The sequence below is a fragment of the Megalobrama amblycephala genome, linkage group LG17 (genome assembly GCF_018812025.1).
Source record: "Megalobrama amblycephala isolate DHTTF-2021 linkage group LG17, ASM1881202v1, whole genome shotgun sequence".
NCBI classification, from domain to species: Eukaryota; Metazoa; Chordata; class Actinopteri; order Cypriniformes; family Xenocyprididae; genus Megalobrama; species Megalobrama amblycephala.
The window spans coordinates 34,029,042-34,041,912 of NC_063060.1; the positions used below are offsets into that span (position 1 = coordinate 34,029,042).

Below are 12,871 nucleotides of genomic sequence, written 5' to 3' on the forward strand. Positions count from 1 at the left end.
CCATCTCTATACACACACACCAAGACCAGTGGGCAGCCATTTTTACATTTGCACCCGGGGAGTGATTGAGGCGCTCAAAGGCACCGCAATCATTTTCTGCCAATATTGAGACTTGAACCCGCAACCTTCGGGTTACCAGTCTGACTTTCTAACCATTAAGCCACAACTGTATAAGTAAACAATAATATATGTATAGTTAAGGTATAAGGTAGTTGTTAAGTTTAGGTATTGCGTAGGATTAGGGGATATAGAATATGGTCATGCAGAATAAGGCATTAATATATGCTTTATAACTAATAAATAACCAATATCTTAGTAATATGCATGCTAATAAGCAACTAGTTAACCCTGTAAGGCCCACTGTTGTAATATTACAACATCAGTTTAAGCTCTACTAAAATATACCTGTACATGTTTCTTCTCTTTAAGACCACAATTTACGCAACTATATGTCCTATTGTTCAACCCTGCAATGCTTTTGAATGCTAGATTTTGTAAATGGGTCTGTTTAACTGGCCATAAACTCACGCAACCTGCGAACCTGCCTCACCTGTCTCATTTTTTTTTTTTTTTACTGGATTGGATAAATCATTCAAGTTAGTAAAATGCCTAAAATATTTTTTTTCTGTGATTAGTGATGTGTCTAGAACGTGCAGATATTAAGATAGTGTTGAATGCTTTGATCATGTTAGATTTTGAGCTTGTAATTATGCAACACTGGGTCAAAGGGGTTACAAAATTTGCCTGTGCACCTTGGACATTACATGGATGAATTGTACTTCTCAACTTTTACCAGTTTACTTTTTTTAATCATTTTTTATTTACTTTTTTGATCATTCTGTATTAAAGCTGATCTCAACATTAGTTTTTACCGCTAATGTAATGCATTGTGCAGTGGACAGAAAGCAATCACAGGAAGTGTAGTTTAAAATATATTTATTGCTGATAAAATTCCTAATACATTACTGATTTACATATGATATTTGTTTGCAATACTACTCAATTAACTTTTAATTCTAAAAGAATGTTATAGTGCCTACAGCAGAACATCAAGTTACATCATTCTTAGAAACAATCTTTAAAAGCCCTTGAAATCCCTTTTTTAAATAGTGAATCACTTTAACAACAACATATTGCATTTAGTGCGTTTTCCTGTAGGTATCTCAGCTGACAACTGACATATTCACACATTGCCATAAGCCCAAACAGAACCATAATGTCTTTCCTACTGAATAACATGGAGTATAGTGCAATTCCGCAAAGCTAGAAAATGTACCTATTAAGCGCAAAGTGAAGCGATCAAAAATTAACTGGGATTTAAATAGTCTCCCATTTGTCCAGTTTACATAAGAGCTGCATGTGAATGTAGGTAACTAACCACTGCATTTTAAAAATTATTCCTCATGTTAAGTAATAATATGGGCATTTATAACAAACAGACAGTTTAAAAAGATTAGATCCAGCTTTTTTTGTCATCAACATTGCAATGTAAGCAAAGGCCTGTATTGAGAACAAATACTGTGATGTTTCAGTAGCAATTTCACAGGGACTTGTTTTTTGTGAACCAGTCAAAAGCACCATGATCAGACAGCAAGTGGGAGGGTTGTGGCTTCGATTTACTTGAAGGACGCACGGACTTTGCGTCCCTTGAGAGGTTGAGGGGGTCTGTAGTTGTCAACCATGCAGCAAGGTGCCTCTCCTTCTGATGTGAACAACAGGCTACGGAATTTAGCCATCTAAAGAGCAGACAGAGAGAGAAAGAGACAGATTGTTTTATCTTGGATTGTGGTGTTTAGTGTGTTGTTGGCAGGCTTGCAGAGCCTTATTACACCCTATATTTACTATATTTAGCTCCATGCTCATTCATAGAGCACTTTCCAGAGTTCCTGTGCAGCCGTCAGACTATTCTGACTAACCACTGGAGACTAAAATAACCACTGCAGGCTAACAGCACTGCCTACACCAGGGACAGGTAATGAACAGGGCAATTTTTTTGAAAGCATAATGTTACTCTCGATATGGTCCTGCTGATGCAAAATTTTCAAGACAAGCTTTAAAACTTGTTAGTCATTGTGCTACACCAAATTTAGCTCAGGCACATTTTGGGAAAAGGAGCATAAAGGCATAAGACGACGCTGGTCTGTGAGGGTTGTGCAATCTTTTAGTTTTTGGTAGTAATGTCATTTTAAAGGGTTAGTTCACCCAAAAATGAAAATTTCTGTCATTTATTAATCACCCTCATGTCGTTTCACATCCGTAAGACCTTCGTTAATCTTCGGAACACAAATTCAAATCTTTTTTTATGTCTTTTGCAGCATTTAGTCTGAGAGCTTTCTGTCCCTCCATAGAGATTGAATGCAACTACCACTTTCAAGGTCCAGAAAGGTAGGAATGACATCATTAAAGTACTCCATGTGACTCCAGTGGTTTAACCTCAATTTTATGAGTGCATTGTGTGTGCAAAAAAACATAATTTACCACTTTACTTACAAAAATATTGATCTGCAACACGCGTTCAAGAGAGCCGACATTGTTGCAGGAACACAGTTTGGATAATATTATTTTGTAAATAAACCTTTCTGGATCTTGGAGTGGTAGCTGCATTGGATCTCTATGAAGGGACACAAACCTTTCAGACTTCATCAAAAAGATCTTAATTTGTGTTCCGGAGATGAATGAAGGTCTTACGGATGTGGAATGACACGAGGGTGAGTAATAAATGACAGAATTTTCACTTTTGGGTGAACTAACCCTTTAATGACGAACAAGTGTACACTACTATTTAAATGTTTTGCCTCTTATGCTCACCAAGGCAACATTTATTTGATTAAAAATAATGAGAAAAACAGTAATATTGTGAAATATCATTACAATTCAAAATAATTGTTTTCTATTTTAATACATTTAAAAATTTAATTGTAATGGCAAAACTGAATTTTCAGCATCATTATTACTGACCCCAAACTTTTGAACGGTATATTATAATATTATGAATATATTTAGTTATTCCAAACAAAGTCTATTTTTTTCTGGCCCAGTGTGTCCAGAATTTTCAGTTTGGTGTATCACTAACAAGCAATTGTAGAATACTTATTGTTCTTTCTAAATTCTAATTACACTTCTTCATCTTGCTAAACTGAGTAATATTCATTTGGCCATTTTTTTATGATATGAAAAGCTTCAGACAGTAACAGGCCTTTATTAAATAAAACAAATTAACAATATTTAGACTGCAAAGAAGTCCTAATTCCTCTGTATGGGTGTTGGCTTCTATCTTAAAGGCACAAGCCTGACTTAAATATGATATCGGCCGTCAGGCAAGCAATATATTTAAGATAAAGTAATCTTGTAGAAGCAGAAACCTATGGAGCACCGACCCTCCCAGTTTCAAAGTAGGAGTGGCGTTAAATGTTGAGACCCCAATTTGACCAAATTTTTTTAACAACTCGAATGATTGGCAAAACTTTATTAAACATGTTCCCCCTTCCGAATTAACAAAAATTGTGTGGACAAAATGATGACTCAAGATATTGTAAGATACTAGAAGTAGATGTACCTGTTTGTAATTGTAAGTACACAAATGAGAGTGTGAAAGCATAGATGCATAAAGTACCTGAGCAGGACTAACACTGATTGGCTCTTTCAGAAACAATCCAGGTGACACTCTCCAGCAGAGGGGGTGTGGTCAGAGATCCCTCATAAGTCCAGAAATCCAGAGAGGTGGGCAGCAAGGTTTTAGGGTCAAAGTTAGCAAAAGTAGTCTGTCTGCCCTGGAGAAGAAACAGATGTATTGTAAAAGAATAAAAACATCTGAGGGCAAGTGAAACGAGTAAATATGCTCATTCATAAGACTAAAAATGACAGCTAGTGCCGTTGATACCTTTGATCTGATGTCATCGAGAGCATCTAAAACTTTCTGAAGTCTTGGATTGGCAGAACCAGTCTGGTAAACAGAACCAATGTATCCATCATTTTATATAATTTAATCACTGCAAGCAATGCATTAAATAATTTTGGGCAAAAATCCTGACCTTGAGAAAAACTCCAACCACAGCAAGGCCATCAGGCTTACTGGCAGCTTCTCCAAAGTTTGGGTACTTAGTGTTCCAGTGAACGAGATGAAGCTTTAGAAAGGGGGAGACGTGTTATGAAAATTCAGCATGTGCAAAATAAGAAAAAAAGACTGAATTAGCTTAATATCTTGGCTTATTTAAAAAAGGGGGATTTACACATTCATGAGAAAACATCAAGAATATTTATGAGCAGTGAGCTATAATTAGTTCCAAGGGAGAAATGTTCAAGAATTAGAACGGTCTGTACCACAACACAGAAGAATGAGGGTTGCTTCAATGAGAAAAGTGAGAGAGCCTCATTACCTCACAGGGGAACTTGGTTCCAGCAATAGTGTGCTCTGAGCCCTTGTCATCACTGCTTCCCCAATGGAAATGGAACTGTCTCAACCTGTATATCCCAGTGACGGGGCCTCCAGCCAGAGCTACACACACAAACAATTAATCCAATCATTCAGATGTTTCTAGAAATCATTAGTCATTAACAATTTAGTGAAACTGTGTTTCAGATTCAATCTCATAAGCAATAAATGTAGCATAACGATAAGCAGATATTATTTACATGTTATGGTCAATTACCAATATATAGCCGATATTAAAAATGGTTGATGAGTGAATTTAGGTGTCACAACATTATAATGTACACCATGAAAATGAAAATCCTCTACTTCCTACTTGGACAGGTTGCCTGTTGGGCAATGTTAATGTGAGTGGACTTGGATATTATTTGAGCAGTTCAATATTCTCCACCTAATATATCAATTAGCAACTTCTTTCATCTCTTTTCTGCAGGCAGAAAGTGTTATTTGTTAATACTTTTTTAATAGTGTTTCTGTAGCACTCTTTAAAATGTCCAAGCATATGTGTGAGTCCCCTCTTGAAACGGTCATTAAAATTCAGCACATGTTGCTCTCATTGAGCGACCAAGGCATACAGCATTGATATGTGGCTCTATTCTTTCTCTCATAATAGAATACATTAGCACTTGAGTACACAGAGCTCTAAGTGCCTGATTTCCACTAGCAGAGGAAGGGACACATCCACATTCACTGCTCACATAACAGTTTTTCATTTGAAGATTTCATGTAGATAAATTAGAATAAATAGGAAGGAATTCAGCGAGAGGCAAAGTGCTAGTGTACGAGGACACGATAATAGAAATTCACGAGTTCATAAGTTCATGTTATACTTGCTTTCTGAGATGGAGAGGACTTGAGTGCTATAAGTCGCCTTGGGTCTTGTTAATAAATTAAGTTAGTAATGAATGGAGAGAAATAGTGAAGGAGGAGGTGTGGTAGAGTAGCTTAATACTGAGCTGTTTATATACTATTACATAATGGTTGACTGAATTAGATGATATGCTAATTCTCGATATGCAAAAAAAAGTCTTTTCTTGCAGATTTTTACACTTGCTATGGGGACAAATGATGAATATTTAAGTATAGCCAAAACATTGACCTGACAAAATCCCTAGAATGTTGATAATATGACAGTCTGACTATGCCAAGGTAAAATGAAATTAAATAAATTCATAATCAGTTGTATATTATTAATTGCTTTGAGAGGTTGAAAATAAGCACAAAATGCCAGAAATAGACTAACTTGAGCTGTTGTCGTCATCAGTGAAATCCACTTGGAATGAATGGCCATTGTTGAGGATGCCCTTCGCGGTGGCGGGGTCATACTTCAATTTGAGACCCTTCAGAGAAGGGTCGTGTTGCGCTTGGGTGGGTACGATATCAATGGGAGACTGCCTGGGTCCATTTGCAATGGGAAAGCTTTCTACCCAATGTTCTGGCCCTGAAATGACAAAGCAAAAGAAAAAGATGAAAAGCGAAACACATGAAGATAAAAACCTAGTGCTTAGATGCACAACATAAGTGTGTTTACATTCCTTGCCAGATTCAAGGTCAGCAAACGTACGCTGTAAGAAGTGGATACGTGCAGCTGTTATCTCAAAGAACCTTTTTTTGCTGATTTGATATTTAGAAATGACTTTTATTGGTGTAACCTAAAGTAGGCTGTTTCAGGTTGTATCCAGTTCTTGCCAATTTCTCTTTTTTTTAACCCAGCTAATAGATTTAAGGTGACAAAACATTTGCAATCTGCCACAATTTATCTAGTTTTGCTTATTTATTGTTGTTTTTGTGGTTTTCTGTTTAATGATATGATATTAGCAATTTTCCACACAGAGTATAACCTAACAATCATAATGCATCAACAAAGATGTTTAGATGTTGCATTAGTGTTTAAGAATGTAAAAAAAGCTCTGCTAAATTATATTTAAAATCTGATTAATTACTGAATAATATTCATTTAGAATCCGTAAAACTGATCTTACCGTCAGTTGGTCCATAACCCCAAGCGTGAGACATTATTATTTGTGTCTTTCGATGTGTTCCACTCTTCTACTTGTAAGACCTGGTTGCTAAAGACCAGAAACTGATGGTTCCTCTAAACTATGTCAGCCTTTATATAGAGTTCCCCTGCTGTTACTGGTACCTATCTCAACTCAGTGGGCTTGGCCACATGGTCTCCGGGTAGCACAGGAGGAGTCAGTCAGAGGACACTTGAACAAATCAAAAAATCGCACCTCCCGTCCCTTTAATTCGCACGTTGAGCATCGCGCTGCTCCGTTCGCTGATGCGGCTCAGAGATGCTCGGTCGCAGGAAAACAGACGGGATGCGGACATTCCACACGACTGATAGTACTCTCTGTTTTCCAGGCGTTCAAGATGCTTTTGCTCTTCTTTGTCTCGAATAGCAGACATCTCCATTTGTCATTTTCTTTGACGATTCAGAAACACAAACGTTATCCAGGCAGCGATACATTATATTGACCTTCTTCGTCCTTATGCGATGCTGTGTGGTGACACGCAAGCCGTAGCAGGATGAACAAGTGGAGGTGCGACGATGAACTCTGGATCTCAGTAGCCTAATGACCGATTCTGGAGCTAAGGTTGCCGTTTAGAACGTTATTATGATCCACATTTCTAATGAAAACTGAAGCAGCCGTAGTTTAAACACCAACATCTTCTGGTACCCGTTCAGTGAAGTGCCCGGCGCTCATTTAAAGGGACCACTGCGCACACAACGATTAGTGGGTGATATAAACAATTAGCCTACCGAAGCTAAAAGAGGTCTAAATATACGTTCGTTGCTTAAAATGTGTGTGCATGTTGCCTACATTATTTTCAAGGAGTATATGATTAAGTAGCTATACTTTGTCTTAACAGTACCACTTTTTGATTAGAAAAACGTATGCTATAAATTACATTGTTACTGTATACCTGTACCAATGCATTTTTTTTTTTTTAGCTATATGTCACTGATATGTGTTTAGTATGTTAAATAACGTTTTAATAGCAATTTGTAATTGTGAAACGTATGAGCGTTGCGTGGTTTGACCTCTTTGCGTTATTCAGTTGCTGTCATCTGGTGGCTGAAGTCGAAAATAGCAATCAAAGGCTCAGACTAAGTTCATTTTATTTATTTATTTTTTATAATTTTGTATATAATAAAAACGATTGAACTGTTTTAAGACAAAGGTATTTTTAATAAATGTCAGTGAATTTAAATTAGTCACATTACGATTACAAAATAAAAGTTTGTTTAAAAAATATATTAGCCTATGTGTGTGTGCTGTGTATATTTATTATGTATATATAAATACACACACATGCACATATATATTTAAAAAAAAAAAAAAAAAAAAATATATATATATATATATATATATATATATATATATATATATATATATACTAGAGGTGTAAAGAATCATCGAAAATGGAGTCATCGAAAATGACGCCATTACAAGTTATAAGTAACCAATTCCAATATGACTTGAGTAAAAATCTTAAAGTATCTGATTTTAACAGTACTTATTTTACTCATACTGATGCACTAGTTCTCGGCACCTAAGAGACATGCCAGTGAAAATAAGAAACAGTTGTTTATTTTCTAAGATCAAAGTAAAACTGAACACCTCAATATTGCAATAAATCAAGGCTGGGACAACAACCTCTTAAATGTCTACAAACTCTCAAGTCTCAGTTAAGCTCAAGTGCACAAAAAGGCCATAAGTAAACCAATATCCTTTATAAAGGTCTTGTCAATACAGCAGATAAATAAAATAATGTTAAGTAAAATTAAATAGTCAAAGTCTACTCGCACTATAGATGAGCTGGTTTCGGTCTCATCACCGGCTGCAGTCATGACCTCATCTCCTAAATCAAACACCTGTGATTCAGAAACTAATGCACTCGCATTCACGTAAAGTAGCCTTGTTGACAAGTTTGGGGAAGTAAAGGCAAAATGCACAAGATATAGTAGATAGATGGTGATATCACTTCTTTATAGCAGAAACAAACTGCTGCAGAAAAAGTTAGGTGCCATGTAAAATATAATTTTTAATTGCATTACTCATCATAAATGTATTGGAGTAAAAAGTGCATTTACTTGTTCAAAAATGTAATCAAGTAGAGAGTAAAAGTTGCTAATATATTTGATACTCAGTACAACTACAAAGTAACCAAAAAGATACTTAAGTACAGTAAATAATTACATTTACTCAAATACTTTACACCACTGATACACACACACAAACACACACACACACACACACACACACACACACACACACACACACACACACACGTATACATGTAAATATTTCTAAAATATATACATGTATGTGTGTGTATTTATATATACATAATAAATATACACAGAACAAATTATGCTAACACTTTTATTTTGGATGCGATTAATCGCTATTAATCACTTGACAGCACTAATTTAAATGTTATTCAGTTATGTATTTTATTAATTACAAAATGTGTATGGTCAAAACAATGGTTCACTGTATTTGTACATTACCTTTACTTTTGTTTAAATGATTATATTAGCTGAAAATTGTATATTTTAGACTGTTTAAGGGCAGGCTGCACCATATTCACTGCTATTGGGGCATGTTGTCACACAATTAGGCAGTAATAGTGGATATTTTAAGAGCTTTGTTTTTGTTTGTCAAGACTTTAAAATATGTGTCTATTCAAAAATTGATTTTCCAACACAAACCTGTCCTTAAATGTTCACTGGATTAATTAAAAGTGTACAAAACTAGCCCTGATCTCGGATGCCTTATGTGCAACTGAACATTCAAACCACTAGGTGTCAGAGTAGAATCATTTTTCTTATAACACTACACTTACTGTTCCATAGTGTTTAATTTAACTGCTCAGTAGTCAGTTTATGAGGTGTATATATGTAAATTCTTAATATTAAACTCATGATACATCTGTTCATAATCAGACTAATGATTTAGAGAGTTCTGAAAAATTACGAACTAAAGTCAGTGAGTTTTAAGAATTTAAATAAATAGTGATGTATCAGTTTCATACAGTGCAACAAGTTTTTAAGAGTGGGTTGTACTGTAGATTTATGTAAACTGGAGCTAATGTTTTTTAACATAACCTTTTAAACTAATAATAATTATAATAATAATATGTGATGCATAGCATGTTATTGATTATTCTTAGTCTTGATTAAACAATATGATGGTTAATCTTTCTTTCTTTAAGTGACCCTCATAGATGAATGAAGGTCTTGTCATTTGTAACATAAATATTGTAAGTTAGTGGACATTAGATTAAACCAGACATTTTAAAGAGTACTTTTGTGGAGTGGGGTGGAGTTTTACCTTCCATGTGAAAAAGGAGAAAGCTCATCAAGCTGCTTGAATGCTACAATATGAATCAGTAATGAAAGGGAAGAAAATGAGCTCCTTTCATGTCACGGATGTAAATTTGGCTCCGCAGGATCAAATGCATGCTGAGTCTAACTAAGAACAAGAATGGCAGCAGCAAAAGGAGCTTACGAAACCTCTCATTTGGTTCTATTCACTTCCCTGATTGGATGCGAGTGACATGGGCTCTGTGAAAGGGCCAGATCATTTTGACCTTCTAACGACGGGCTGTGCAGCAGGGTTCCCCCCACTTCACAGGCAGCATCATGACCCCTGATAGGCTCCATTCAGCCATCACTGATACTTTAAGAGGGAACAATGTAATCTAATTGGACAGCTTCTTAAAATTAATGTTATTTTCAAGCCAAATATGACATGTATTGCAGAGATTTTGTATCTTTAGGAAGACATGTTGGTCTTATTTTTAGTTCTTTATTTTAAAGCTGCAGTCCGTAAGTTTTGCCTCTTTGTCGCCATCTTCTGTTTGAAACCTGCAGATGCAGTTATTTGTGGAATTATCATCTTTACTGCTCCGCAGCTCGGATAAATCTAATGTTTGCTGTGAGTCAACACATCGTTGTGGATACTGTACTTCGGAATCACAGATTCTACATCTTGAAAGTATGACCAAAATAAGAATTTTCACCGGAAAATGTCATCTGAACAAGTAAGTAACATGTCTGCCACTTTTGTTCTGACCAACTGAGAAAAAAAGCATTAGACCTACAATAAATCACGCTGCCAATGGTGATTAAATCTAACGATTGCGTAGCTCGGATCACGTCAAACTGTGCAAATTATTAGTATTGTTATATTTTGTTCTCAAATTGTTAATGTTAACAACATCAGCACTGCGTGACAATGTGTATTTAGTGTGTATAAGCGTTACCTGTAGATTTCAATTTCTGTAGCCACTCCGCAGTCTGAAGTCTTTTGCTTTTGACTACGGGTGAATCTCCACTTGTCACTGATAATTGTCAGTGTCAGATTGACGTTTAATTATTTAAGCTGTTGTGAGAACAGGCTATAAACAAAGAGTATAGAACCCAAGGGGCGACACTCTAATAATTTTTGGCTAACAGCCAGTAGATGGCGCTCCGGTAGCGCGGCCGCCATTATGGGGTGAAAATACCAACTGAATCCTTCACATCTTACGCACCCCAAATCGGCGAATTTTACTGCCAAATCAGAAGCGCAATAGAACAGGTTTTTAAATTAAGTCACCAGTAACTTTAATGGCTCCTACTGTGTTGTTGTATATCTATGTTTTATTTTACCAGTTGTGGAATCCAACCATTCATCTGAGGTAACGTAGTTAGCCTACTTTATTGAGTATTTCCATTTTATGCAACTTTACACATTTATTAATAGTAAATTAATAATTAATACATTTAAGATCATCACGTTTGCAGCGAACAATATATTTCAGACTTAATGGAGTAATAGTAATAATAGTAGCTATCGTCTGAATTGAAATATTGTACGTTTTAATGGATCACGCTACAAACAATGATCTTATAATACATGATGCATTGCTGTGTCTATTATCACATACTTCCCCCCTTTGCTTTAATGTACATTAGACAAAACTGCAAAATCAAGCTGTTATATTCATATATTTATTATCCCAACATTGCCAATTTTTCTGATGCATGTCATTTCATATGTATTTTTAGCCCAAAATTATCAGAGTGTCGCCTCTTGGGTTCTATACTCTTTGTTTATAGCCTGTTCTCACAGCAGCTGACATAATTAAACGTCAATCTGACACTGACAATTATCAGTGACAACTGGAGATTCACCCGTAGTCAAAAGCAAAAGACTTCAGACGGCAGAGTGGTTACATTGCAACCAATAAAAAGTAGGCCTACTGTGATAAAAGTACTAATTCAGTGTTTATAAGCCTTTTAAAGAATTTTAACCCAAACTGACTAAGTTTCTAGAGAGCAAAGGTTTTGTGAAAAAAGTAGAAGATTTAAACACAAATCTGTAAAATGTAAAACTGTTAAAAAGATTTGATGATCACTAGTGATGGTATTTTATTCCGTGTTGTCATCATTCAGGTTGGATTTTAGCTTTAATGTACTTTTTTTTTAACAAAGCAGCCGATAATGCTATAGAATCTAGTGGACTTTCACCACAAAATGGCGGAACCGCAGGGCCGCTGCTGGGCGCCGGTGTTGCAATGGAACGTTCTATTGAGTGTCGCTTCTTGTTAGTGTATATTCTTTGCTATAAATGATCCGCTACAACAAGCAGCATCCTCACATGATAAAGCAGACTAGCCTGGACTCCTTTTTTCTGTTTACAGACGTGACGTAATGACGCAAAAACGAACTCCTGCATGCTCGAATTCCCCGCGGAAACCCACCAGGTTGCTCTTATTATAAAACATTATTACAAGCTTACCTTTGTGAATCGAGCTAAGATAAGGAGATAGTTTTGGCGGGATATGTAGGCTACTTGCTCAAAAATTGATTTTGGATATTTTTTAACCAAAAAAAGTTATGGACAGCAGCTTTAAATTAGTATTATGAACCCACACTACAGAATATTCCATTGTTTCTCTCTTTTTTTTTTCTGAATTAATGCTAGGCTAACATGTGAATCATACACATTTTATTCTGAATATGTGGCTTTACATTCTTCAACAGAAAATGTTAATTCAAACTTTAAAACATCTGGTCTGCCAGTAAAATATTTAATAGCAATAAATCTATTTTTAAATACTAAACAATAAAAAAGATGAACACTAAAATTATCCTCTTGCTTTTTGGAATTAAAGTAAGGCGCTGTGACTACGTAATACAATGATGGTTTGTGATGGAGCGTATCCGGTTGGCAAAATCTAAAACCTGACATGGATTGCCAATTGACAAAAGTACCAGAATAATATTGTATGTTGATGGGTTTATGAGCCAATATGTCGGGGTTTTAACCGCATTGTGCACAGATTAAGATCCAAATGTCATTCTCCAGGCCAGTGTTTTTAGGATTTATTATTAATCTAACTAGGCGGGTTTTCATGATGACTAAAACAGTAAAAAGCCGA

The 12,871-nt window shown here is 35.7% G+C and overlaps 1 protein-coding gene across 1 annotated transcript; it reads right to left on the bottom strand.

Moving 5' to 3' along the window:
- Positions 1 to 919: 919 nt before the first annotated feature.
- On the bottom strand, positions 920 to 7,049 carry cahz (carbonic anhydrase). The gene is given in 8 exon segments (XM_048163976.1): positions 920 to 1,736; positions 3,614 to 3,646; positions 3,648 to 3,770; positions 3,881 to 3,943; positions 4,032 to 4,124; positions 4,377 to 4,495; positions 5,673 to 5,870; positions 6,412 to 7,049. Coding segments are annotated over 8 exon segments (783 nt in total). The 5' UTR covers positions 6,446 to 7,049; the 3' UTR covers positions 920 to 1,616.
- Positions 7,050 to 12,871: the final 5,822 nt, after the last annotated feature.